Genomic DNA, 27,672 nt, shown 5'->3' on the forward strand with positions numbered 1-27,672 from the left:
GGCGGCGCCGTCGCTGTCGTCGCCGGGGCACGGAGTTCTCCGTCGGAGCGCTCTCCAGGACCGCGGAGGGGCTGGCCGCGCCGGAGCAGGTGAGTGGAGAAGGGCCTGCCTACCTGCCTGCCTGCCTACCTGCCAAGGGGCCCGTCTGGATTGACCCCCCCCCCCCGCCCCTGGGAAGAAGGCTCGATCGCGCTGGGACACCTGTCGGAGGGGAAGGGAGCCCTGTTCCTCCTTCTCCGCCTGCCTGGCTGGGCTGATCCTGCTTGGTTTCCCTTTTTCGGTGCAGCCGAGATGTGCCTGGCGGTGGGTGGGCGGGCGGGCGGGCGGCTCTGTTTGCGGGGCGGGGGCTCCTAACCGCCCCTTAGCCCTGGCAAAATGCGCGCTGCCCGCCTTCCCTCCTCCACTCAGGGGCCTTGGAGCTCACGCCGCCCGCCGCCCCCCCCCCCGCACTTTCCCAACTAGGGGCGAAGAGCCTTTTGGGGGGGGGTCCCCGAAGTTCTCCCCTCGCCCCACCGCCTCGGAAGGTCGAGGCGAGCAGCAGGTGGCTGCAACCCGCCGAGGGCTGGAGAGGGGAGGGCGTCTCTCGCGGTCTTGCTGGAGAGGGGGGGGAGGGTCCTCTCCTTCCACGCCTCCCCCTCCCGCTTTTACCTCTCCGGCGAGTTAGGAAACCGCGCCCGCTGGGGTGGGACCTGGGAGGAGGCGGGGGAGAGGGGTCTTGCCGGGGCAACGGATCCTGGGGGGGGGATCTACACTACTGCTTTAAAGCGCTTTATAACAGTTTTGACAACGGTTGGGGCCGGGGGGGGGGGAGGGATCTACCCTACTGCTTTTAAAGCGCTTTGAAAACGTTTTGAAACCTGTAAATGCAGTGTGTCCTGGGCCCCAACCGTTGTCAAAACTGTTATAAAGCGCTTTAAAGCAGTAGTGTAGATCCCCCCCCCCAGGACACACTGCATATACAGGTTTCAAAACGTTTTCAAAGCGCTTTAAAAGCAGTAGTGTAGATTTCCCCCCCTCCCCCACGCTGCTCTGCTTGGGCTGTGCAAATGAGGGGTTAACCATGGAGCCTGCCTGGGGTTCTTCTTGACATCCAGGCCAGGAAACCGTGCCCCTCGCTGAAGGGTGGAACCCGCCTACCCTTGAGCTGTATTATTATTATTATTATTATTATTATTATTATTATTATTATTATTATTATTATTTTGCTACTGTTGTGTGTTTGTGTGTGTCCAGGGCAGGGCTTTTTCCAGCCTCGTTTAAAAACAAGACCCTCTCCCCAAAACTGGAAGTGCCAGGGTCCACCAGTGGGTTTCCAATGGGCGCTGTGCGTGCTGGATCCCATAGCGGTGGAAGGCACCACTGCTTTTTTGCATTAAGCATCTTGCAGATGTGCACTCCTTTAAGGACAGAGAAGGAGAGCCTGGCCGGGTGGTGAGACCAAGGTCCGCTTAGACCCGGCGTTCTTCGCCAGCATCCCAGCAACCAGCTGGCAGGAGGTGGCCTACAGGGACCTGGCGAGTGGACTCTGGTTTACTTTCTGTCCACTCCAGTTTAGGGTAACCAAGTGAGGAACATCGAAAGTTGCCTTGGAGTTGAAGTCCACTGACATCTGCATCCCCCACCCCCACAAGTCCCCATAGCAACGTAGGGAACTTCCTTAAACTGAACCATGGCTCTCCAGGGTTCAGACAGGAGGTTTTCTAGCCCTATCTGGAAATGGTAGGGATGGAACTGGGGCCTTCCTTCTGCATGCAAAACAGGTGCTCTACCACTGAGCTACGGCCCTTCTCCCGAAGTGAAGAAGGACAAGACTCCAGTGTAATACCTTGATTAGACAAACTCAAAAATCACCCTCCAAATGTGCAAGTTTTTGAGCTCTCCAGAGCTCTTCATCAGGCAGGATGTTACAAAAAGCATGTTGAGACTGGGGCGGGAGAAGGCTGACTGGATTGGAGGAATGCATAACAGTTGTTACAAAGAGTATATCATCTTACAGCATCTTGCCTGATGAAGAGATTTGGGGAAATTGAAAGCTTGCACTTTTTGTGTATGTTTTTAGTTAGCCTAATAAAGGTATTGCACTACATGGATTTTGGATTTTTTATTACAGTCAACATGGTATTTTTGTTTGTTTTTAAACCAAAGAAACCCTGGCCTGGCCTACTTTGCCTTGAGGTTGTGGGTTCTCCCATGCTAGAGGCCTTCAAGAGACAGCTGAACAACCATCTGTCAGGGATGCTTTAGGGTGGATTCCTGAACCCAGGGGGGATGGACTCGATGGCCTTTTAGGACCCTTCCAACATTCTATGATTGGCACGAGCTAAGGCTGAAGTCCATGGAGAACAAATTTGGTGGGCTTTTAAAAATTATTAATTTTATAGCTGGCAACCCTGCATGATGCAAATTTATTCTCATTCGCTCTGGGTTCATGCTTGCCTTGGATTTACTGACGCCTTGGTTAGAGTCAGGCTGGCTTGCCAAGGTTTGATGGCATTGTGTGGGTGATATGCTAAGTTTTGTTGTGCTTATGGGTAGGGCCTTCATTTGACTTGACTAGGCTTGTGACTTGTCCTACAAATGTAAGAACAGGAGGAAATGGAAGGTGTGTGCATGAATGATAAACACATTGTAGTGTTTGCAGGTAAAAGGGGGATCCTTGCTCTGTGCTTTTGTGGGTAAATGTAACTCCTGCTTGTTGGGAGCTGTTTGGTGGCTGACATGCCCAGCCTGAGATCTAGGCTGGCCAGTTTTCTTTCCTGGTTGGGCTCCTGGGCTGTTAGCTGCCAGATGACAAACAGAAACCCAGCAGGATTGAAGCCTTCCCATGATTTTCCTGCGTGTGTTTGGAAAACATGGCCTACGGAATTTCTGCCTGCCCTACTTATGTTAAAAGCACAGGAGCCATCTTAAGGGGGGAAAGGTGGCAGCCCTAGAGTAATGTTTGTTTCCTCACCTAGAAAATACATGATTCATAAAACACCTTTTCATGCCTTGGATTGGCACAGACTGGTATGTTGTACAATAATATGTTTCAGATTCTCAGAAGTTGGTATCTGTTAGAGAAGGCAGAGATGGGTCCAATTAGATGCATACTTTAGCACTGGCTTTAGTTCAAATTGTCTGGGTGCCTTCTAGTTACTGGCTTAGCTTATGTACTGGGAAATCAGGAATAGCTAAGCCTCTAGCTATTAGAAAAGATACACTTGGTGACTCTTTGCTGTTTGTAGGCAATTAGACTTTAGTTACTCTAGGATTATTTCATGCTGTGTTTGTTTTGGAAGGAAAAGTTCAAAGGTGATGGGGACTTACCTGCCTGGGCTCCGGAGCAGGCCCACGGCAGTTTGGGCTTAAAGCAGAAAATCTGACCTCCAACCCTCTTATGCTTACCACTTGCGCTTACTGGCACGGGGCATGATCTGTCACATTCACTGAGGAACTGCCCTAAGCATAGCTCCCATTCATATGAATGGAACTGTTTCTTTCCCCTATCATGGGTCACAATCGACCACATCTGGTGGTATGGTTACATCACCAATCTGTTGGTCCATCAACTAGAGAACAAAATTTGAACCCACTTTGCAAAATTGATCAGATACCTTGCCAAATCATTCGTAAAGGTTTGATACCTGGTGCATTCTGACTGGAACAATTTATCATCATGGGACTGTCTGTGTTTGTGTGTGTGTGTGTGTGTGTGAGAGAGAGAGAGAGAGAGAGAGTGCGCGTACGTGCTGTTTGTTAGGAAATTCTCTCTCTCTCTCTCTCTCTCTTGTGAATTAAGAAGCATGCATACTTAATCCAGAGCCACAGGACATAGCTCAATGTGATAGACCACATGCTTTGCATGCAAAAGTTCCCAGGTTCAATCCCTGGCTCCTCTAGTTAGTCATGGAAAGAATCCTGCCTGAAACCTAAGAGAGCTGTGGCTGCCAGTCAGTGTCACCAACAGAACCATAGAATCATAGAATAGCAGAGTTGGAAGGGGCCTACAAGGCCATCCAGTCCAACCCCCTGCTCAAGGCAGGAATCCACCCTAAAGCATCCCTGACAGGTGGTTGTCCAGCTGCCTCTTGAAGGCCTCTAGTGTGGGAGAGCCCACAACCTCCCTAGGGAACTGGTTCCATTGTCGTACTGCTCTAACAGTCAGGAAGTTTTTCCTGATGTCCAGCTGGAATCTGGCTTCCTTTAACTTGAGCCCGTTATTCCGTGTCCTGCACTCTGGGAGGATTGAGAATACTGGGCTAGATGGACCAGTGGTCTGACTTTGTTTAAGGCAGCTTCCTATGTTCCATTCATTGTATTACATAATATATGTACTAATTAAAAAGCTTAAAAGGAAATCCATTCTATACACTTTGGGAAGGGATTAGCATTTACCTGTTTTCAGCAGGGATCTATAGATGGAGAAGGTTGATGTGGTACTGATGCTTGCTCAATCTCTTTGATTACTTTTGGGTTTGGTTGCTTTGCAACCTCGATTGTGGGGTCAGCATCTTTTCCCGAGGCCCAGTCCCACACTGTGATTTCCTACTACAACATGCAGTGACCTTGTCAAGCTTGTGTTGTGTTGGTATCGCCTCTCTTTTGACAGATGACTCATAGAAACTTGCCAAAGGTCATGGGAATGAGTCTGTCTTGCAGTTGTCTTTCTGACCTAGACTTTAGCTGCTATATCATCATCCCAGAAGGAAATAAGGAAGGAAAAAAGCACTGAGTCAAGATGGGTTCACAGCTGCAGGCTTTAGCTTCAAGGAGCAAGTGTAACGTAAATGAAAAGATTTTGTTTTTAATCTGAATTTTGTTGATAGCTGTTTTGAGCATCATTTTTGCCTGGAAAGGCAGGATATAAATAAACAAACATACTTTGCTGTGGGATGGGTTGGCCGAAGTTCCTAAAGCTGCAAGCCGAGACATGCTGACCCGGGGAGTGCAGGTTGCATTGAACTCAGTGGGACTACTTCCGTGTAGCCAAAGCCCTTACCAGTACGGTTCCTCCTTCTCCACCCCGCCGCCCGAATGCTGTTTCTCTTCAGAGGACATCACCTTTCTAGCTTGGGACGCTGAAAACTGGAATGAATTTAAAGAATCCCTTATGATGGGTTGTGAGTGCGGCCCTCGAGCTGTTCTTGGACGGTGTGCCATCACAGGGCTGTTGCGCTGGCACGTTTGCCTGGCCAGCTTCCGATGCAAAGTGGCGCAACTGGTTTTCACCAAGGCCAACCCAGGACAGGTATAAACACCATAAATTGGGGGTAGGGAGGGGCTGTGGCTCAGTGGTAGAGCACCCGCTTTGCCTTCGGAAGGCCCCGGCTCAATCCCTGGCATCTCCAGGTAGGGCTTGAAAAAATCCTGCCTGAAACTTTGGAGATCCGTGGCTGCCAGTCAGTGTCGACAGTACAGGCTGGATGGACCAAGGGTCTGACTCAGTCTAAGGCAGTTTCCAGTGTTCCTATGGGAACTTGGGGGCCCTCCAGATGTCATTGGACTGCAACACTCATCAGCCCTAACCAGTGATGAAGGATGATGGGACTTGCCACCCAACAACATCTGGAGGGCCGAATGTTCCCCATCCCAGGTTGTGAAGGCTTTAAAAAGAAGGAATTGGACAAATTAATAGAGGGACAGGTCTGTCACCACCAGCTGTTAGTAATTATGCAAAATTTAACCTCCATATTTAGAGGCAGTTTATCCTCTGAATACCAGGTGTTGGGGTCAAATTGGGGGGGAAAGCACTGTATTCAAGCCATGCTTGTGAGCCTCACAGAAGCTTCTGGGTGACTGTTTGGTAACAGGAATGCTGGACTAGATTGGCCCTCCCCAACTTGGGTCCCTCCAGATGCTGTTGGGACTACAGCCCCTGACCATTGGCCATAATGGATGGAGTCCAACAACATCTGAAGGGCCACAGGTTGGGGAATGCCACGACTTCCTTCTTCTCTTGAACGTTCTTCATTCATGAAAGAATAGATGGAGTAGGGACAAGAGGGAGAACTGTCTTATAATGGTCTCTTTCTTGAACTGCACACATGATATTAAAGCCTGCTAAGGGATAAGAGAGCCGGCACTTGTGTAGACTGGGAAACGAAAGGGTAGGCATGAATGGACAATTCTGTTTAATGCGGAGCAGTTAATGGGAGCCTCACAAGGAACTTCTCCTTGGGTTTGGAATTAGTAACCTTTAACATTGGTCATACATCATCTGGAGACAGGAATTCTACCAAAGAATTCAGGATGCGAAGGTCCAAACTGTGAAGAGCTGCAGAAGAATTCTCTAACCTGGGTGCTTGTGAGTCAGTTTATACATTCAGCAGACTTAGGGTACAATCCTATGCATGTTTAGACAGGAAGACTATAGGCCTTTTTTCCCTGTCTAAACATGCATAGGATTGTACCCTTAGGTGGTAATGTTTTTATTTTCCACTTCAGACTGCAAGTAGGTAACTGAACATTTCAATCAAAACAAAACCCTTGTGTTTAAAAAGCTAGCATGTTAGGAAAATGTCCCTTTAGCCACTTTCCTAATAAGCTAGTTTTCTATGTGAAGGGAGGGTCTGCCCTTGCCCCCACAAGGGGGATTATTCCAACATCCAACTCCCACCTGCAGCCCAAACATTAACTAAATGGTACAACGTATTGGAAAACGAGTAAAAAAATAAAAGTGCCTATGATGTATCGCAGGGGTAGGCAACCTGGTGCCCTCCAGATGTGTTGGACCAACTCATATAATCCCTAACCATTGGCCTTGTTGGCTGGGGCTAATGGGAGCTGTAGTCTAAAACAACAGGCGGCACCTGTTAACCTATTCCTGATGTATCAGATTAAGAGTCTAATCTAGCATTTATTTCCAATAGTGCCTAATTGTATGCCCCTGAAATGCCCAGAAGCAGAGCAAGAAGGGGATAGCTAATACCGGTTGCTTGCCCCAATATCTCAAAGCCAGTGGATACCATAATGCCATGGTATGAAACCCAGAGTCACCAAAGTGGTGCTCGTGTGCCTGCAGATGCTCTCTTGGTGCTCGCCAGGTTCTCTTCCCCTCCTCATTTTTATTAAGATTTTTTTTAATTAACAAAAATGTTTTTTTAACTGGGGGTTGTTATGCTTCACATTGAAATTCAACAACATCTTTATTAGAGTAGTTTTATTTTTTAGAGTTCAAATTCCACCTCTGCCTTGTACTTGGGGTCTTTGGCAAGTTATTCATCTTTTAGTCTCACCAGTCCGCCTTCTGGAAAATAAATGTTTTGTGACTGGCCATGGCAACCATTTTGTGAGAGTGCCTATGGGAAAGGGAAAGGAACCTCTCGTGCAAGCACTGAGTCATTACTGACTCTTGGAGGGACGCCAGCTTTCGCTGACGTTTTCTTGGCAGGCCTTATAGCGGGGTGGTTTGCCGTTGCCTTCCCCGGCCGTGATTCCCTTTCCCCCAGCTAACTGGGTACTCATTTTACCGACCTCGGGAGGATGGAAGGCTGAGTCGACCCGAGCCGGCTGCCTGAAACCAGCTTCCGCTGGGATCGAACTCAGGCCGTGGGGAGAGTTTCGGCTGCAGAAACTGCTGCTTTACCGCTCTGCGCCACACGAGGCTCATGAGAGTGCCTATGACACTCTCAAAATTCCAAATGTGCCCACTGACCCAAAAAGTTCGGGGACCTTTAATGTAAATACTAATTACACGCTTTGTCCACACTTCAAATATTCTCCCAAGTCCCGCAAAAAGCAAATGTTGCTGCTATCTCCTCGCTGTGACTGAATGCAGATTTTATGGCTTCAGCCAACGTCCCCACCCCCATTGTCAATATTTAGCCTGATGAAGAATTTTGGAGAGCTCAAAAGCTTGCTCACTGTTCTGTGAAATGTTAGTTGGCCTAAAAAAAATTTGCCCCCTACTCTGGATTTTAGAATTTTACTTTTGAGTCTTGTATCTGGTTACATTCTGCCCAACTGAAAGATTTAGCAGAACTAGAAGGAAAAGCCAGTAAGTTGCTAATGAGCATCTTTTGAGAGAGGCTGGTTTGTATTGTGGGTGGGGGAACCCCAATCCACTCCGGATCCCAATCTGCACCTTTTGGATCAGGTCCTCTCTGGGTCACTCCGCTCCGCACACGATCTGGAGCTCCGTTTTTCCTCCATAGACTTACATTGCAAAACTAAAACGCCTATAACTTTTTTAGTTTTCAAGTTAGAAACATGAAAATGGGCACCATGATAGCTTCTAAATAGATCCTTAGGCATGGCCAATTTGAAGGATATGGAATTATCCCCTGTTTATCCCAGCTTGAGAAGGTTCCATTGATAAGAGTACTTATCAATGGAACCTTCTCAAACTGGGGAGAGGCAACGAGTGGGGTACCGCAGGGCTCAGTCCTGGGCCCAGGGCTCTTCAACATTTTTATTAATGATTTGGACGAGGAGGTGCAGGGAACGCTTATCAAATTTGCAGATGACACAGAATTGGGTGGGATAGCTAATACCCTGGAAGACAGAAACAAACTTCAAAGTGATCTTGATAGGATGGAGTGCTGGGCTGAAAACAACAGGATAAAATTTAATAGGGATAAATGCCAAGTTCTACATTTAGGAAATAGAAACCAAATTCACAGTTACAAGATGGGGGATACTTGGCTCAGCAATACTACGAACAAGAAGGATCTTGGAATTGTTGTAGACTGCAAGCTGAATATGAGCCAACAGTGCGATATGGCAAATGCTATTTTGGGCTGCATTAATAGAAGTATAGCTTCCAAATCACGTGAGATACTGGTTCCTCTCTATTTGGCCCTGGTTAGGCCTCATCTCGAGTATTGCGTCCAGTTCTGGGCTCCACAATTCAAGAAGGACGCAGACAAGCTGGAGCGTGTTCAGAGGAGGGCAACCAGGATGATCAGGGGTCTGGAAACAAAGCCCTATGAAGAGAGACTGATAGAACTCGGCATGTTTAGCCTGGAGAAGAGAAGATTGAGGGGACACATAATAGCACTCTTCAAATACTTAAAAGGTTGTCACACAGAGGAGGGCCAGGATCTCTTCTCGATCCTCCCAGAGTGCAGGACACGGAATAACGGGCTCAAGTTAAAGGAAACCAGATTCCAGCTGAACATCAGGAAAAACTTCCTGACTGTTAGAGCAGTACGACAATGGAATCAGTTACCCAGGGAGGTTGTGGGCTCTCCCACACTAGAGGCCTTCAAGAGACAGCTGGACAACCATGCTTTAGGGTGGATTCCTGCATTGAGCAGGGGGTGGACTCGATGGCCTTGTAGGCCCCTTCCAACTCTGCTATTCTATGATTCTATGATTTGGGGGGAATTTTTAAAAGATGTCCCCCCCGTTTACAGACATGCAGTTATCTCCGTCGTTTTTCAAGATACACACATGTAACTGGGCACCGTGATAGCTTCCACATAGGACCTTAGGCATGGCCACTTTGAAGGAAATCAGATCATGCCCTGATTTTTGGGGAATTTAAAAAAATATTTCCAACTAACTCCTCCAAAAATAGCTCCAGAAAAATACACTCCTCTCTGACCAAAGTCCTACCCCACAAAGACAGAAAGAAAAGTGTCTCTGTATGCCTCTGGCTTAGTCCCCCCCCCTCCAGCATTGGGATTGGAGGATGCTTCAAATGGGCTGATCACTCAGCACGATTGGGAGATGAAGCTGTCTATCAACACTGAAAAAGGCTTCCCCCCTCCCGCTTTTACCCATTAAAAAAAAATTCTTTGCAACCCATCCACCAACCTGATTCAGATCCTACCTTAGCGGAGGTGGATCGGGTCACTCTGATCCCAATTCGGGGATCTGAATCGGAGCGGAGCACAGCCGTAATAATAAGGAGGTTTATATGCTTGCAATGGAAGATCAAATAAGAGGGATTTAATTCACAAAATATATAGCCATTGAAGCTGGTAGACAATGATTTAAAGCTGAAGTAGGCAACTTGTGGCCCTGCGGATCTTTTGGCCTTCAACTCTCATCAGCCCTAGCTGGTATTGCCAATGGTGAGGGGTCATGGGAGTTGTAGGCCAAAACGTCCGTAGGGCTATATGTTGCCCATCCCTGGATTAAAGACTGGAAACAATACTAGTTTGGACAGAAACCCGGATCCAAAGAAGAGCAAGATTAACTCTGTGTTCTGTGGGGGCTTTATATCACTTCCTTAGTGTCATCCCCTCTCCATGCCACATAGCAAACCACATTGAACTGGGGGCAGTATTAAAACTGTTTGGCTAATGGATTTGGAGTGGTTTATTTATTTATTTATTTATTTATTTAATTACATTTATATACCGCCCCACAGCCGAAGCTCTCTGGGCGGTTTACAACAATTAAAAATAGTAAACACTAAAAGTCTACAAAAATTAAAAAAGACATAAAAACAGTATAAAAACAACAGTATCCATTTAAAAACAACAATTCTGGGGTCCATTAAAAACAAACTTAACATTGTTAAATGCTGTTAAAATGCCTGGGAGAAGAGAAAAGTCTTGACCTGGTGCCAAAAAGATAACAACGTTGGCGCCAGGCGAGCCTCATCGGGGAGATCATTCCACAGTCGGGGGGCAACCACTGAGAAGGCCCTCTCCCTTGTTGCCACCCTCCGAGCTTCCCTCGGAGTAGGCACTTGGAGGAGGACCTTAGATGTTGAGCGCAGTGTACGGGTAGGTTCATGTCGGGAGAGGCGTTCCATCAGGTATTGTGGTCCCAAGCCATGTAGAGCTTTATAGGTTAAGACCAGCACCTTGAATTGGGCTCGGAAACATATAGGCAGCCAATGCAAGCGGGCCAGAATCGGTGTTATATGCTCAAACCTCCCTGTTCCAGCTATCAATCTGGCCGCCGCATTTTGCACAAGCTGCAGCTTCCGGACCGTCTTCAAAAGCTGCCCCATGTAGAGGGCATTGCAGTAATCTAATTTGGAAATTACCAAATTTGCAGGTGGTGGTGGTGTGTCCCTAGGGGGTGGGATCCCAAACTTCCAGCACTGGGCATGGCAAAGCCCTTGGACAGACATACCTAAATCAGCTCTTTGGATCCCAGCCCAGATGCAATTAACCAATATAATTCATTGCCACAGGACGTGGCCAGGATGAGAAGTTCATCACTTCATTGGTGTCATGGCAACTAGAAAGCCAGCCTCTTGTGTTCATCACTACTACTGTGGCGGTTAAATCTTCCGGGCCCAGCTTGCTGAACTTTCCCGGGGCATCTTGTGGGTTTGTTGCAGGCAGAAGAATGCCAAACTAGGCAGATGATGGCTCTGACTCGGTAAATAGATTCCGACAGTCCGCCTGTTACGCAACGCAGTTTTGTTTTCCACACTGCCAGTGGACCAATGATTGACGTGTACTCCCACTGAACCAGTCATGTGGGGGAATGTTCTCTTCGAAAGGGCCTGCCAGGCAGTTGATGGGGTGCACGCAGCGCATAAACGAAAAAGCTCATTCGGCACGGGGCCTCACGGGCGGGGGAATCTGTCCAAAGCAGGAGGCAGCACTGAAGTGCCAGAACTTCAAAGCACTCCTTGAGGTCACAGGGACTGAAAAGGCTTCAGAGAACTATTCCTGTTTGTGATTATCGTTGTTGCTGTACTGTTGTCAGTGTGCATTTTACGGTGTTCAAGTGGCCAAGTCTCTGCCCCAAGGAACTTACAGCCTGAAATTTGGCACAGGGAAAGGGAAGGCAGCAGAACTTGGTACTCTGCTTGAAGGAGCTTTAGCCTCCAATGCATGGAGTAATCTTTCAGCTCTTCTAAAATGGATTTTCTTTTGAAAGGAAAAAAAAGTCAAGTGAATGTTTCAATGAATAATCCATGGTGTACTTTTAACCGCCCCCCAAACACACACACACACACACACACACACACACACACACACACACACACACACGTAGAGAGCTAACCTGAAGATAGGAAGGAGGAGTGAAGATTGAGATCAGTGTGCAAATCACTTGATTTCATATGTATAAGTAGGAAGTTATTCTTATGTCTATCCCACCCCTTCAGTGTTGTTGGTGATCCCAACAGTGATTACAGAAAGTAATTAAAATTCAGTAATGCAACACAATGACCCAAACAAAAGAGGCTAACTTAAAAACCCAGTCAAAAAGAGATTTGGAATATTTTAAAAGAAGGTTAAAGGTACAAAACGTAAAAGTGGCATGGGTTGCTTCCTGGTAGACAAAGTGGTGGTGAATCTTGTTTCATAGAATCATACAATCATAGAATAGCAGAGTTGGAAGGGGCCTACAAGGCCATCGAGTCCAACCCCCTGCTCAATGCAGGAATCCACCCTAAAGCATCCCTGACAGATGCTTGTCCAGCTGCCTCTTGAAGGCCTCGAGTGTGGGAGAGCCCACAACCTCCCTAGGGAACTGATTCCATAGTCGTACTGCTCTAACAGTCAGGAAGTTTTTCCTGATGTCCAGCTGGAATCTGGCTTCCTTTAACTTGAGCCCTTTATTCCGTGTCCTGCACTCTGGGAAGATCGAGAAGAGATCCTGGCCCTCCTCTGTGTGACAACCTTTTAAGTATTTGAAGAGTGCTATCATGTCTCCCCTCAATCTCCTCTTCTCCAGGCTAAACATGCCCAGTTCTTTCAGTCTCTCTTCATAGGGCTTTGTTTCCAGACCCCTGATCATCCTGGTTGCCCTCCTCTGAACACGCTCCAGCTTGTCTGCATCCTTCTTGAATTGTGGAGCCCAGAACTGGACGCAATACTCTAGATGAGGCCTAACCAGGGCCGAATAGAGAGGAACCAGTACCTCACGTGATTTGGAAGCTATACTTCTATTAATGCAGCCCAAAATAGCATTTGCCTTTCTTGAAGCCATATTTATTTATTTATTTATTTATTTATTACATTTCTATATCGCCCAATAGCCAGAGCTCTCTGGGCAGTTCACAAAAATTAAAACCATTCATAATATAAAACAACAGTACAAAACCATAATATAAAATACAATAAAAAAGCTCAACCAGATAAAAACAGCAGCAATGCAAAATTACAAATCGCACTGTTGGCTCATATTCAGCTTGCAATCTACAACAATTCCAAGATCCTTCTCGTTTGTAGTATTGCTGAGCCAAGTATCCCCCATCTTGTAACTGTGCATTGGTTTCTATTTAAAGGTTTGTTTGCAGGTCTACAGTTTAGATTTTCCCTTCTTAGCTGTTTGCCAGAACAGGAGGATGTGGAGCTAGGGGGAAAAAAAAAGTTCCTGCATAGTTGTGATGCTTTAAAAATAAATAAATCCGTCCCACTGTTTCTTCCCAGTCTCAAGGCATCTACAAACCAGTCCTGTGAGATGTTGCACTGCCAGCCTCTGCTCCTCTGCCAAATCCTCTCACCCTCATCCAGATCCCTCGAGGCTGACTTTGGGAAGTTTGCAGTAGCTTCAGGGGATATATGTCATGTGCGGTTCCCTTGAAACCTGAAGTCACCGTGCTTCTTGGTGACTGTCACCCAGTCTCGGCTTGTGAAGGCAGGGCGGCCTATTTTTAGAATGCTTTTCTGCCCTACCCTGGAGGTTTTGGGGGGAAGGTTACACAGAGTTACAGTATCTCCCTGCCCAATTCTGCCCTCTCCCTGAGGTGGAGTTTGGGCTGAAAACACATCTTGCCCAAGGCCTCTTCCTGAGCAAAACAGGGATTCTTTCAGATCCCAACCTCATAAGTCACACACCCGAGCTGCCGCCACTGCAGCATTTAGGGTGGATTCCTGCACTGAGCAGGGAGTTGGACTTGATGGCCTTGTAGGCCCCTTCCAACTCTGCTATTCTATGATTCTATGAACCCCCATGCAGGGACCACGGAGCGGGCATTATAGGAGGGATGAAACACTACACACACACCCTGCCTAGCATAGTAACCAAGTAGGCTGCTCCAGGAAGGAAGCCCCCTGCTCTGTGCCTGCCCAGCATAGAAATGCATCTTTCCCTCCCATCTCTGCCAATCCCACCCCCTTATTTGCAAGGCTGATTTGCAATCCCACCCACCCCCTTATTTGCATGTTATCATGTGTGTGTGAAGATTAGAGACTCTTAACAACTACGTTGCTAGTAGTTGTTAAGAGGCTCTAAGCTTTACACACACATGATATCTTGCATGGTATTGCATTTGTCAGGCTTCAGTGACGACATAGGACAAATGCCACCCCCCGCCACAAAGCCATAGTAAAGCTCTAGAATGAGTATGGTATTGGTGAAGAACATTCTTCTTAAATAAATGGATCATTTGCTGGTGAATCCTTCTGCTGTGGCTGGCCACAATTTATTTATTTATTTATTTATTTATTTATTTATTACATTTTTATTTATTACATTATTACACAAACCCCTGGGATTAATGAATAGGGAAATCCCTGAGCTCTCAGCGGCTTTTCCTCTCAAGTGGCTTCTCCTGAATCTCTGTGTGTCCGATGGGAATCGGTGTGTGTGTGTGTGCTAAATGGACTGTTTGCATGAGGCTAATTGGTTTGGGTCAGAGCACAGAGAGGGCTGTCTGAAGGTACTGCTCCAAAAAGCCAGTTCACAACAGATCGGTACAACCCTTTGTACAAATTTTCCACACCAACAGTGCAACCCGATGTCTAAGTACCTGGGAGTAAGTCCCATTGAACTTAATTAGACTTACTTTTCAGTATACACACACAGGATTGTCAAATGACTAGTTCATTTCTTTGCTATCCATGTGCTAAAGTGGTGCATTCAGGTTCTCTCCTCGCACCCCTCTACTTGTACTGACTGTTAGGAACTTAAAGCAAAGGTCCATAAAGAAAGGAAAAAAAAAACCCAAACCCGTATTAGTGTAATACCTTTATTAGGCCAACTAAAAGGACATAAAAAATGTGCAAGCTTTTGGGATCTCCAGATCTCTTCATCAGGCAAGATGTGGGGAGAATAGGAGAAAAAAAAAGTGGTTGACTTGATGTTGAAGTTGGCATAGTTAGGTCCGGTTTGCAAGTCCTGACTACCAATGGATTGTTTAAACCCTGGGTAGTTGTGCGTGAGTAGGAGTGAGCAAGCATTTATTTACTTTTATATACTGCTCCACATCTAGATAGATTCTGGAGCAGTGAACGATAAAAGATAAAATGACAAAAGTAGATGAAAAGACAAAAGAATAAATCTCTGTATTGTTGTCGTTTTAAAAAAACAATGCCAAAAAACCCCATGGCTAGTCAGTCAAGGAAGGCTTCCCGAGATAAGGGAGAATGCATGCTCTCAGTTAGCTTGGTCCCAAGTTGGGGAGAACCACCCAGTCACTCCCGCTGTAGCCAGGTGATGCTAAACCTGGTCCCTGGGTTGTTGAGTGCGACATCGAAACCAGGTATTCTGGGCTGCTGGGGGAGAGACAATCCAAGAGTTAGAACCCAAGAACAAACCCTGGGTTGTTTAGCTCCGCCCAGCTGCAGTGGGAGCAATCAGGTGGGAGCCAACACACTCATTTGCTCATTAAGCAACTTGTGGTAGTCAGGACATGCAAACCAGGTCTGTAGAGTCAGAGTCTTAAGATGAAATAGAGGACGAGGATTTGCAGACATTCAAATAGGGCTCCACCACGCCATGTGGTGTTTTCACCTGGGTCCGCTCCTATGGCTTCTAGGAGTTGAAGGGGATGAAGCCTTGGATAATTCCCAGCTTCAGGAGGTTTAAAATCCTCTTCCTCCTGTATAGGGTCCCGCTGTAGAACAGCTAGATTTGGTTTTCCCCAAGACATACAAAATGCAAAGATAGCGATGTAAGGAGCTTGCTACTGTTCACACAGCAAAATCAAAACACACCAAGTATACAGGCATTTGCAGAATGCTTGAGCGACTCGAATGATCCAGCCACTTCTTTTTGCATTTGGACACGATGAGTATTTTGTATGCCCTCACACAACATCCTATACCCAAAATACGTTTCCTCTCCCCGCCAGAATGTCCAAAAGTCCATTGTATGCCCCAAAAGTTGTTTCTGAGCCAGTGTCCTGTACCATCCAAATAGGTACATTATATTATAAAAGGTACAGGTTTAGTAGGCAGTATTACTTGGCATACTGAGTAAAATAAAATAAATACTGTACTACCTATTTAATAGGTACAATTGGAGGGTGTGGAGCTGTTATCTAGAAAAACAGCAGAAAAGGGACTTCATGACCCAGGTAATTGGTCTAACTGGTTCCTGCCACGCTGCCTAGACCTGCTTTCTCTTCCAGAACTAGTTGGTTAGTTCAAATAATATACAGACACTGCGTGCTCATTTAAAGCTTGTTTTGCACATGACATGGCAGAAACCTGTGTTTTTCCTCAGAGTTCATTTGACAATGAACAGTTGCTAATTGAGACTCCATGGCAGGTGTACCTGTATGACGCATGCGTTTGCAAATACACATTTCCTAACCTTCGGTCTAACAAAACGGTCGGTTTCTACATCTCTGCAGCCTCCCACAACCTTGTGCTGTCCAGATATGTTGGACTACAATTCCCAGGATCCCCCCCCAGGGCAGACATTTGTCTTTTCTTTTTAACCCACATTGGCTTTCCTGTAATTCGGCAGAAACTTCTTCCAATACATTGATTGTATCACTTGTCATTTTCTTCTTACGCTCCAGTTGGAACCCGGACTTCTGTCTCCGCCATCACATATCTCAGGACTTGACCCACTGTGGACCTGGCTGAGGAGATCGGGGCCTGCTGCAGCGCAAAGGGAGTGTACCAACAGATAGCCTTACTTGGGAGGCAGTGGAGACCTCGGCTTCCCCCTGCCCCTCTCCTGGCTGGAGAGGCAGGCGATGGCAGCCTCTGGACTGCGTGCATGCCTTCTGACAGCCTCTCTCCAGTCCCTCTTACAGACTGCTTTGGGCCAAGGTGGGTGCTGTGCTGCCTTCTGAATCTGAAGAATATCAGCCAATTTTGCAGAGGGGGGAAGGGAAAGCTATTTCACTTTGGCTCTAGTGTCCAAAGGGCTCACAATCATCCACACTTGTTCTTAGAGGACTCAGTTTAAGTTTCCAGAAACACTGTCTGAAAAGGGCTACAACATGCAAGACTCCTGTCTAGTCCAGGGTAGCCTACCTCAACCTAGAGCCCTCCAGACCTTTTGGACTTCCAACTCCCATTGCCCCAGGACAGCTTGGCCAGTGGTCAGGAATGCTGGGAGGTGCGGTCCAAAACATCTGGAGGGCACTAGGCTTGGGAAGGCTGAATAAAGATACAGTCTGAAGTCAAGGCAACAGATCAGCTTGAAAGTAGACCTGGGAATGTCTACTTTGCGTTTTCTTGAAGTGCTTTTGCTCCCAACAAGGCCTGGCCTGTCAACAGTGGAGGCTCGTGGCTCCAATATCAGTGGTGCAGTGAATCTGCTTTGGGTTTCAGTCAGAACCGGTCAAAACTCTAAAGGTCGAAACTCTTCAAGAGGCAGCTGGACAAGCATCTGTCAGGGATGCTTTAGGGTGGATTCCTGCATTGAGCAGGGGGTTGGACTCGATGGCCTTGTAGGACCCTTCCAACTCTGCTATTCTATGATTCTAGGTGTAAAGTCCCTTGTATCACTCCTTTAGAGTTCTGGCTGGTCTTGACTGAAACCTGGAGTGGATTCGCTGCCCCACCACCATCAGAGCCACCCGCCAGCACTGCCTGTCACCTGGAAAGCACTTTCAGGGCAAGGCTCTGCGGTGCAATCCAGCTGACTCACTTGTGCCCTCCCCGCCAGAGAGTGGGCGTGGCGGAAGACGGCAGAAACCCGAGTGCTCCACCTTGTACCTTCTCGTGACGACTGGAGCAGCGGCCAGCCTGAGGCGGAAATGGAATGCAGAGACTGTCTCAACCTGAGCCACACCTGTCCCAGGAGGGGTGGAAAGGAGTGAGTTTAGAGTTCCCGTAAACCAAGGCCTCTGGAGGAAAATCAGCCTTGGCCATTCAGGCCTCGTGCCCCTGGGGTCCTTCCCCAAAATATTCATGTCCCCGTTCACGTATGATGGATTAAGATCCCTCTCCCCCGCCCCCCTGATTGGCCGGAGGGCTGCTCCAAGTTCAAGCTTTTTTTAGGCATTCACCGAATGTTAACCTCTGAGAAAGGCAGGTTTGCCAGCGCGAGTCATGCAGGCTCGTCCCCCACGGAGCCAGGACCAGCTGCAGCTCCCTGTTGAGCATAAACATGGTGGTTGGCAGGGCTGGCTGCGGGGTGAGGGGATTCTGTGCAAAGTGCACTCTGGGCGGGGGCTGCCTGTGGAGGTGGCAGCAGCGCTGTGATGAAAGTAGGGCTGTGCACAGGGCCCCCAAATCTCTTCGGATCCTGATCCGGACCTTCTGGATCGGGCCAGAACCGCTTTGGGTCAATCAGACCTCCCCCGATCCATTCTGGAACCTGATCCGGAGGTTAGGATCGATATTCAGAGCCCATTTTGCCCCTCTTCCCCACGGCGGATGGCGGAGGCAGGTAAGTGGGGAAAGGGGGACAAAATGGGGGCCAAATAAGCCCCCACCCCCTTACCTGGCTTCGTCGCCCGCTGCTGCACGGACCATGGCATACAACAGAGTCAGGTAAGCCCCCCTCCCCCCAGGTAAGCCCCCTCCCCCACTTAACTGGCTCCACCGCCATCATCACATGGACTGCGGCGGCAGAGCCAGGTAACCCCCCCCCCCCTTACCTGGCTCCGTTGTGATCTGGGCAGCGGCTTCAACTGTGGCCCAGGCCATAGAATCAAGATTTAAAACAGTATTGACAGATTGGAACACTAAACTGGCACCAAAAAGTTGGAATTCAACAGAGAGAAATGTAAAGTCCTGCATTTGGGTACCGAAGAAGAAGAAGAAGAAGAAGAAGAAGAAGAAGAAGAAGAAGAAGAAGAAGAAGAAGAAGAAGAAGAAGAAGAGGACGAGGACGAGGACGAGGACGAGGAGGAGGAGGAGGAGGAGGAGGAGGAGACCTCCAAAAGCACACGTATAAGACGGGGGAGAGCTAAAGATCTAGATTTTGTAGTTGATCCCAAACAACTTGAGCCAGCAGTTTGATGGAGCTGCTTAAAAAGCTACTGCAATTTCAGGCCGCATTAACAGAAACATAAAGCAACATCCAATGTAAGTCCTACTTAGTGTAAATCTATTGAAATGAATGGAGTTAACTTAAGCTCCATTTATTTTAATAGGTCTTCCATAAGTAGGACTTCTGTTGGATTTTGTCCATAGTGTCCAGTTCATGGGAAGTCATGGTTCTGCTGTATTCCCCACTGTATCTGGATGCCACATTTCAAGAAGGATACAATCTGGAGTGTGTCCAGGATGGTGAGGGGTCTGGAAAGCAAGTCCTGTGAGGAATAGTCAAAAGAGCTGGGTAGGGAGCCTGGTGGGGAGCAGATCAAGGGTGATATGATACTGGCTGTTCTCTGTTGCTCCAGAGACCAGGACTGAACCAACAGGTGAAAATTGCAGGGAAGCTGATTTCAGCTAAACATTGGGAGAGACTTCCTAAGTGCCAAAAGGTGTCTGACAGAGGATCAGACAGCCATGAGAGGTGGCGAGTTCTCCTTTCCTGGAGGTATTTCAGCCGGGCTGGATGGCCATCCGCCAGGGATGCTGTGGTTGCATCCTGCATTTCAGGCTCTGCATTGAGCAGGGGGTTGGACCCGATAACCCCCAAGTTCCCTTCCAGCTCTATGAAGTTTGAGCCAGGTGAAAATGAATCTAATTTCTAATTCTGTTTTTTTGTCTCTCCAAATCAAGTTACCTCTAACAGCACGGTGGGACCCATGACATTGACGCCCTCCACTTCGTCTGGCCTTTCGGTACGTCTGTCTCATGGGGGCTCTTTTAAGCTGTGGAATGACCCTAAAAATGCCTGAATTGTGGGACAGCGATGCCAATGGAAGCTGAGTGTTGGCTGATGATGTCTTAGGCCTTAGCTAGACCTAAGGTTTATCCCGGGATCATCCTTGTCCATGTAAATGACACACAGGATATCCCGGGAGCAGGCAGGGACAACTCCGGGACGATCCCGGGATAAACCTTAGGTCTGGCTAAAGCCTTAGCATAAGTATAGCTCAAATGAAGCTAAGCTAATCCCCCCCCCCCCCCGTTTTAGTGGGTGGAATGAGAAAGGGCATATCAAACCCTTTGTCTGCTGTGGCAAGTAATATTTGAGCTCATCTATGCTGGTCGTTCTACAAAGACCCGTGGTCTGTTTGGGGTCTACTCAGAGTCACGCTTTCCCTCTCACTGGAATTCCATACCACTTGGTGCCCATAATGCTTTGTTTTCAGCATCTGCTAAAGGCATTTTTATATACACAAACATTTTCTGAATGACCACCCACAGTTGTATTAGTATAACTTGATTGTAAATATTTTTGTTCTTTTGCATTTTGATTTGTATTTTACTTCACTGCTCAAGAATCTTTTTTTGAGCTTTATGTGAGTTTATAAACGTTGTGAACAATATAATAATAAATAGTGGCATGATGACACAAAATTGACAGCAATGATCTGAGATAATTCAGGTTTACTATAATTTTATCTCATGGAAAATTATCCTGGATAGAAGATGGGAGGGAGATGGCTGCTGTGTCTTCTTCTTTCCCACTGCTGTGGCCACTTGACATTTTGGATAGGGATGTCTGAGAAATCCACAATGGAATCCGATGAATTCGGATTTTTATGAACCAGCCCATGGATTCCACTGTGGATTATCTCTTCCCTAGCTAAGTGGATTCCACAGACTTGAGCACTGCTTTTCTGACTTTCCAGAATTTTATGCAAATTTAGTAATAGAAAATTATGCAAAATTAAAAAGACAGGAAACGTGCATTTTGTGTGGATTTGCACATTTAGCCAACCCCCACATTGGCTAAAACATGAAAAAGCACATTTGAGATGGGGGGATTTATGTATTTTTGCAAGTGCAAATTTGTGCACGTCCAAATTTGTGGAAGTGCAAATTTGCACAAATTCAGAAACTAAAAAAATGATCAGAAGACAAAACAAAGGTGCCGGACAATCCATGAAATGCAGATGAAATGGATTTTACCCACTCCATACATCCCTACTCTTGTGTTGGCAATGCCAACAGTGTTCGTAATGGAGGGGTTGGATTTGGGCTGCAACTTTGGCGTAGAAGCGAGCAGGAAGGCTGAGACCTCATGGCTAAAGTTTGCTTCAGATAGATACTTGGCAGCCTGATGCCCTACTGGCCATCAGTGTACTTGCCAAACTGGCAAGTCAAGCAGTGGCTTTGGGCTAGGGTGACCAACTGTCAGGACTTCCCCGGATTTGTCCTGGTTTTTGTTCTTTCCATGGTGTCAGGGGGGATTTTCTATCATTTTCAATAATGTCCTGGAATGACACACCTTCCCCTTTAAGGCTGCCATTAGCATGGCAGGAGGGAGTGACATGCATTCTTGAGGCACGTCATTCCCCCACCCCGAGCTCCAATTGAGGTCTTAAAGGGGAAAGTGGGTCATTCGCGGACATTATCGAAAAGGCCCCAATTGGAGTGGATGGTGGTGGTGCAGAATGAAATCCTTTCCCCTCCTCCACTCCAATCGGGTTCTTTAAGGTGGCGGGGGAATAACATACTTTCTGCAGGACTCAGAAAGCTGCTTCCACACACAAACACACACACACACACACTAGGTGTCCTCTTTTTTGGTTTCCCAAATATGGTCACCCTACTTTGGGCCCCAATATTTCCAGAGTTCCCTATGAACCCGCATGACCTGGGCTTATGCTGTGCATGGCAAAGGAGTCCACAGGCCTCCGGCTTTGGCAGGTTTTCCCATGTGGCCCCCACCCCCACCTCTCCTCAGTTGCCCGACAGTCAGTAACCAAGTCCCCCCCCCTTATTTTCCTTTTCTCGTGGCAGAAGTCGGAGTTGGCTGCCGCCATTGCAGTGCCGTGCGTCATTGGGGGTCTTCTGCTCATCGGCCTCTTGGTTTTCATAGGACTCAAAGTTCGAGAGAAGCGCCAGACGGAAGGCACCTACCGGCCCAGCAATGAGGAGCAGGTGGGTCCCCGGGTGGAAACTAACGCCAACCTCAAGCTGCCCCCGGAAGAACGACTCATCTGAGATGGGGAAAGGCCGCAGCTTGGGAAGAGTGACTCGGGGCACCGGACTAAAAAATAGGATAAGACTGGACCTGCTGCGATCAGGCTTGCATTCCAGGCTGGCTGGCTGTGAACTTCTGTGAAGGGGAGAGGTCCCAAAGGCTGCAGAGAGGCCTTTTAGGGATGCCTGGAGCTGATGCTTGTAACTGTGATGGGTAGAGACCATCAGTGCAACGCAGGGCCAGACCTTGCTTCTCTGTGCACACAGAAGAGAGAGGGCCGCCTCCCCTGTATGCAATGCCAGCTGCCCAGGGCTGCTTCCTTTCTCTTGGCGTTTTCCAAAAGGATGAACTCTCTTCCTTGTAGGCAGGCATGAATGGGATTGCTGCCGCAGCTGACATGAGTTGCTACTTTGCCCAAAGAGCAAACGATAGGTTGGGTTTTAAGCGGCCTGTTGTATGGGATCTGGGGCAGGGTCACCTTTTTTTTAAAAAAATGTGTATTACACTGTGCTTTTAAATATGCCACTATTTAATAAAATCAATTCTCCCTTCCCTGGTGGTGGGGTCAGTGGGAAAAGACAACGCCACTTGGCATTATGCGGGGAGTGTTCACGCACATTCCCTTGCACATACGCAAGTTCTGAGTGCAGAAGTTACTCTGAAATGTTTTAAATGGAAAATAAAAAGGGCAGATTCAGAAAGCCAACAAATAAAGTGAGGCAAATCTCCAAAGGCTGTTAATGAAACCTTGTTATTCGAGCAATTTTTTAAAAAATGTTGCCCTCTATTTTATGTCCCCTTCTTTCCACAGACTCCCCAGGCCAGATATTTCTTAATAGAAAATCTGCCATTTGGGGGTGTCTTAAACCAATTGGGTATCTAGGTGGTGAAATGAAAAAAAATGTTTGTCCTCTCTATCTTCATGGCATCCTCTAAAATATGGGTTTGTCATACTTAAAGTAGACCTGTTGAAATCAATAGGACTTAAGCTGGTCATGACTTAACTTAAATCCAATTGATGTCAATGGGTGTACTTCACTTATGGCTACATCTCTGTTTTAGGGAAGAGCAAATCTGTAAACTCAATTTTGCTCAGGCTCTCATTTTCCCACAGTTAAATTTATTCTGGCCTGGTTCCACATTGCATTGCGACTCAATAGTTTAGTCTGCACAAAAATCAGTGTGTATTATTGTGTACATTATTTTGCATTATTGTGTACACTTCTTCAAATTATGCATTTTTCAAGGGATTTTCAATTGAATAAAGTATTTTGTGTGTATTTTTCCAAATAAGCACATTTTTGTGTGCACTATTTCAAATATACACTTTATTTTGTGCATTGTTTCAACTTGAAGTGTAGATTTTTGGTACATGTTCTTTGTTCACTGAATTGCAAACTTTGGGGAAAAAATATGCATTTAGTTGTCTATCAGTGCTGCAGTTTGTGTTTCAGCTTTTGGAAGTGTGAATTTGGACAATTCACACTGAAATGCAACCCAAACAAATTTCTTGCCTATTCTGTTCACCTATCCAAATGAACCTGCAGGGATCTAGTTCAATGGAACAATAATGGCCCAGTATTTTAGTCTGAGACAGTAGGTGGCAGTACCGTTCTTGTTGGGGATAGCTGAGAAATTTATTTTGGCTGCATTTCAGTGTGAATTTACCAAATCTGTATTCCTGGACTGTAACATAATTTGCCATAAAAAGCCATACACTTCCAAAGTTTGTGAAGCAATTTGTGTGTGTGTGTGTGGGGGGAGGCATATGAAATGCATACCTTTGAAAGAATGCACATAAAGTGTTGAGTATATAGAAATGATGTATCTATTTAGAAAAATGCACTGAAAACTTGCATTTTTCAAATGTATCAATTTTCAAAAGTGCATGTATATATTTTTTTTTAAAAATGCATACCAAAAATAGTGCATTTTTTAAAAAATGCACACAACAACACATGCCCATGTTCATGCAGGTTTCGTAAATCAGCCATCTGATGTGGAATGGAGCAGAACAAAGTTTAAAGTGAAAAAACTGAGAAGCCATGTGAGGCTTGAGTTCTACATGTTCATCCATCCCTAGTTCTTGTGCCACCCAGATTCCTGCAGCCTAATTGGAACTTGTGTAAAGGGCAACTCTTAGCTTTCTTGTAAAGGATCGAAGCTGGGGGTGGGGGGTGCGGAGTGGAGCTTGAAGGGTGGCCTGCTTTCTGGTCATCTTGTCTAGTACGACAATGGAATCGGTTCCCTAGGGAGGTGGTGGGCTCTCCCACACTAGAGGCCTTCAAGAGGCAGCTGGACAACCCTCTGTCAGGGATGCTTTAGGGTGGATTCCTGCATTGAGCAGGGGGTTGGACTCAATGGCCTTATAGGCCCCTTCCAACTCTGCTATTCTATGATTCTATTATTAGGAAAAACTTCCTGACTGTTAGAGCAGTATGACAATGGAACCAGTTACCTAGGGAGGTGGTGGGCTCTCCCACACTAGAGGCCTTCAAGAGGCAGCTGGACAACCATCTGTCAGGGATGCTTTAGGGTGGATTCCTGCATTGAGCAGGGGGTTGGACTCAATGGCCTTATAGGCCCCTTCCAACTCTGCTATTCTATGATTCTATTATTAGGAAAAACTTCCTGACTGTTAGAGCAGTGCGACAATGGAACCAGTTACCTAGAGAGGTTGTGGGCTCTCCCACACTAGAGGCCTTCAAGAGGCAGCTGGACAAGCATCTGTCAGGGATGCTTTAGGGTGGATTCCTGCATTGAGCGGGGGGTTGGACTTGATGGCCTTGTAGGCCCCTTCCAACTCTGCTATTCTATGATTCTACAATTCTCTTAGTAGGCCTGGTAGGAAAGGTAGGTGTTGGTTGGCTGAATTCCCTCCTCCAATCCTCTCCTCCTTTCAGCTAGGCCAGGAAATCCACGTGAGACGTGTCTACAGATGCACATAAGCAGAGTTGTGCAATACTGAAAAACAGCAAGCCTTGCAGCCATTTCAGCTCTCATTGGCTCTGGATGAAGACTGGGCCCATGCAGCAGACAAACCTGCTATTTTTCTTCCTTTCAGAAGTCTTTTAACTTCAGCTTTTGTTCGGCCCATGATCTTGTCTTCTAACCCCTTTTTTTAAAAGAACATGGGGCAGGGGGAAACAATGGTTTTTTATGGGATAGACTAGGGCCATTCTAAAATACTTAGATACCCACAATGGAGAATGGCGTTCATGCTGCTGCTAAGGAGCAAAGGATGCCATCTAAGGGCACATTCTGCACAAACGACATTGCAATGAATATACAGCAGAACTCTTCCGGATGTCCTATATAGCTCACTGGGGTTTGTGCAGGTGACTTCCAATTTGAATGTTGCCCTGTTTATCTGCAGCTCTTAAGGTCACTAAAAGCCTGCCATTTGGACATGTCTGCCATTGACACTTGTGAACCGTGACTGTTGACTTGAGGAATAGGGCGTTATGCTCAATATCCACCTCCAACAAAAGTTCATGAAAAGCCGCTCCACACTCTCAGAACGCCCCCTCCTTTTTGTCCTAGATCCTCCTAAAGTTATTCCTTTGGAATGTTTTCATATGACGCACTAAAAGGGCCTTTGAGGGTCGCCTGCTGGATCCATGTCCTGATTGTAAATGCCGTTGTGCAATTCACTGTGGCAGTGAATTTGAACTGTGGGTGCTAACATTCATCTTACAGACCAACTGAAGCAAAAGCCAATTCAGAACTGGTCTGATGGCATGGACTCTTGAATGAGTGGCGGAGCGTGCAGAAATTAAGCTTGTTGAGATGCCGCTGTAGAAAGGAGGGTCTCTTCACGTATTTTTAGGGGAACACTTAGTGACTTTGGGTTGAATTCAGATTTCAAATAGATCAACCACATTGGTGGATTAGTGGATGTGGAGTTCTCTGTCCCCCTCCTTCTCATGGCAGCCCCTCCAGCCCCCTGAAAATGCTGTACATAGTCAGGCAATCCTGCTCAATGGGTTGAGCTGTGGTGTGTGACAGGGGGCAGGAAAATCTCCACAATTTTCGAAGAGGAGCTTCTGCAAGCAGGTAGTGGCTCCATCCCATAGCGTGCATCTAACGTGTGTGTGTGTTATATAGGTACGTGCATCAGGGTCCCATGTCTGCCTATGAAATGGTCCTTTTGCACACCCTGGGCACTTTAGCAAGCCGTTTACAAAGGCAGGCAGAATGCATGCATTATATTTAGACCATATTTTGGCAGGAGGGGAAAGACAACCAGACATTTAGGGAACCTGCTCATTTTATGTTTCTTTGTATGTACTCTCCGGCCCTGATCCAATTGTTCTTTCCCCTCCCTGAACAGGTGGGACATCTTGCCCAGTCAAAACTGACAGTAGCTAAAGCGTGCAGCTCTGATGCCCGAAGTGAAGTCACCCTTGCTCTATGATTTTCATGTGGGTTCAGGTCCGCGTCCTCAACCCACCAGGCTCTGCTGCTCGCAGGCCATTCCTCCCTGTTGTGTGATGCGTCAGAATGGAAAGCTTCCCACCGAGAGAAGGCATGGTGGGCATTTTTGCAGGATATGGGGGAAGGGTCCTTCTCTCCTTGTCACTGTAAACTCTCAAATCTTTTATTCATTTTTCACTGAAAACCTTTCCCCTTTTTTTCTTTTTTGGTAAAATAAACTGGTGTTGTTTTTTTAAAAAATTGCTGTCTTTCTGTCAACCCTTTGGCTGTTTGGAAGACTTACACACTCTGTAAACTTACACACTGCTGTCTTCTTAAATATCCCACCCCCACCCGGCTCTTGTGCCTGCGGTCTGGCTTGCCAGCTGTTTCCTCCTATCAACAGGTAGTTGGATCTGCTGTCCTTCTCTCCTCCCTGCTGGCTGGCAGCAACGCAAGACTTCAGGGGAGGGAGACTATACTGGAAACTTCCTTTCCCTCGGCAGCCGTCACAGAATAGTGTAAGGTTGCCCTCATCTGCAAAGTATCACATCCTCTGCTTTGCCAGGGTTTTGTGAAAGCAAATGCGAATTGTGCTGCAGCTGTGAAGTCAGGATGTTTTAACCCAGGGCTGGGGAGATGCGGTCCTCCAGACGGCATTGGACTTCAGTTCCCATCAGTCTTAGCCAATATAGCCAATGGCTATATGATGGGAGTTGCAGTCCAGTAATGACTAGAGGGCCACATCTTTTCGCTCTATGATGTAACACAACAATTAGTTTCTGGCTATGCTGCCTAGGGCTGATGGATCTTGCAGTCCAATGAGGGCCACACATCCCCCCTCCACAGTTTCCTAATGGCATCCACAGAAGCGACCAAGTAGCTTAGTCGTTTTGTGGCAAATCAGCTCTGTAGGGCTAGGGCAGGCCTTTGATGCATCACTCTTACTTGCAAGACCAGGGGCTGTTTCAAGGTAGTCTTTCCTACTGTGTTATTCTCTGGGAAGCAAGCTGATTATTCCTGGATGGCAGCCACCACTTGGAAGAGCCGGTCACATTCCCGAATGAATTCCTACTAGGCTGGCTGTCCGGCTTCATCAATGCCAGAGCCCATCGCACTGGCTCACGGTTGCATGCAGTGTGAGCATGCAGCTGACCAAACCAGCTCACGTTCTTTACATGCATATAAATGCAATAAAGAATGAGCCTGTCAGATCGGACCAAAAGTCTATCCAAG

General features: G+C 47.0%; 1 protein-coding gene across 1 annotated transcript; it reads left to right on the forward strand.

Moving 5' to 3' along the window:
* CRB3 (crumbs cell polarity complex component 3) lies at positions 1–26,644 on the forward strand. The gene is made up of 5 exons (XM_063123028.1): positions 1–89; positions 16,595–16,850; positions 19,704–19,765; positions 21,837–21,977; positions 26,354–26,644. The coding sequence occupies exons 2-5, from the start codon at positions 16,775–16,777 to the stop codon at positions 26,435–26,437; spliced, it is 363 nt and encodes a 120-aa protein (XP_062979098.1). The 5' UTR covers positions 1–89; positions 16,595–16,774; the 3' UTR covers positions 26,438–26,644.
* Positions 26,645–27,672: the final 1,028 nt, after the last annotated feature.

Source organism: Elgaria multicarinata, chromosome 3 (assembly GCF_023053635.1).
Source record: "Elgaria multicarinata webbii isolate HBS135686 ecotype San Diego chromosome 3, rElgMul1.1.pri, whole genome shotgun sequence".
In the NCBI taxonomy this organism is placed as follows: domain Eukaryota; kingdom Metazoa; phylum Chordata; class Lepidosauria; order Squamata; family Anguidae; genus Elgaria; species Elgaria multicarinata.

Coding starts and splice junctions, on each gene's coding strand:
- CRB3 (XM_063123028.1), top strand. CDS start 16,775: ATGGCAGCCTCTGGACTGCGTGCATGCCTTCTGACAGCCTCTCTCCAG. Junction 19,766..21,836: donor CCACTTCGTCTGGCCTTTCG/GTACGTCTGTCT, acceptor TTCTCGTGGCAG/AAGTCGGAGTTGGCTGCCGC. Junction 21,978..26,353: donor GGCCCAGCAATGAGGAGCAG/GTGGGTCCCCGG, acceptor CTCCCTGAACAG/GTGGGACATCTTGCCCAGTC.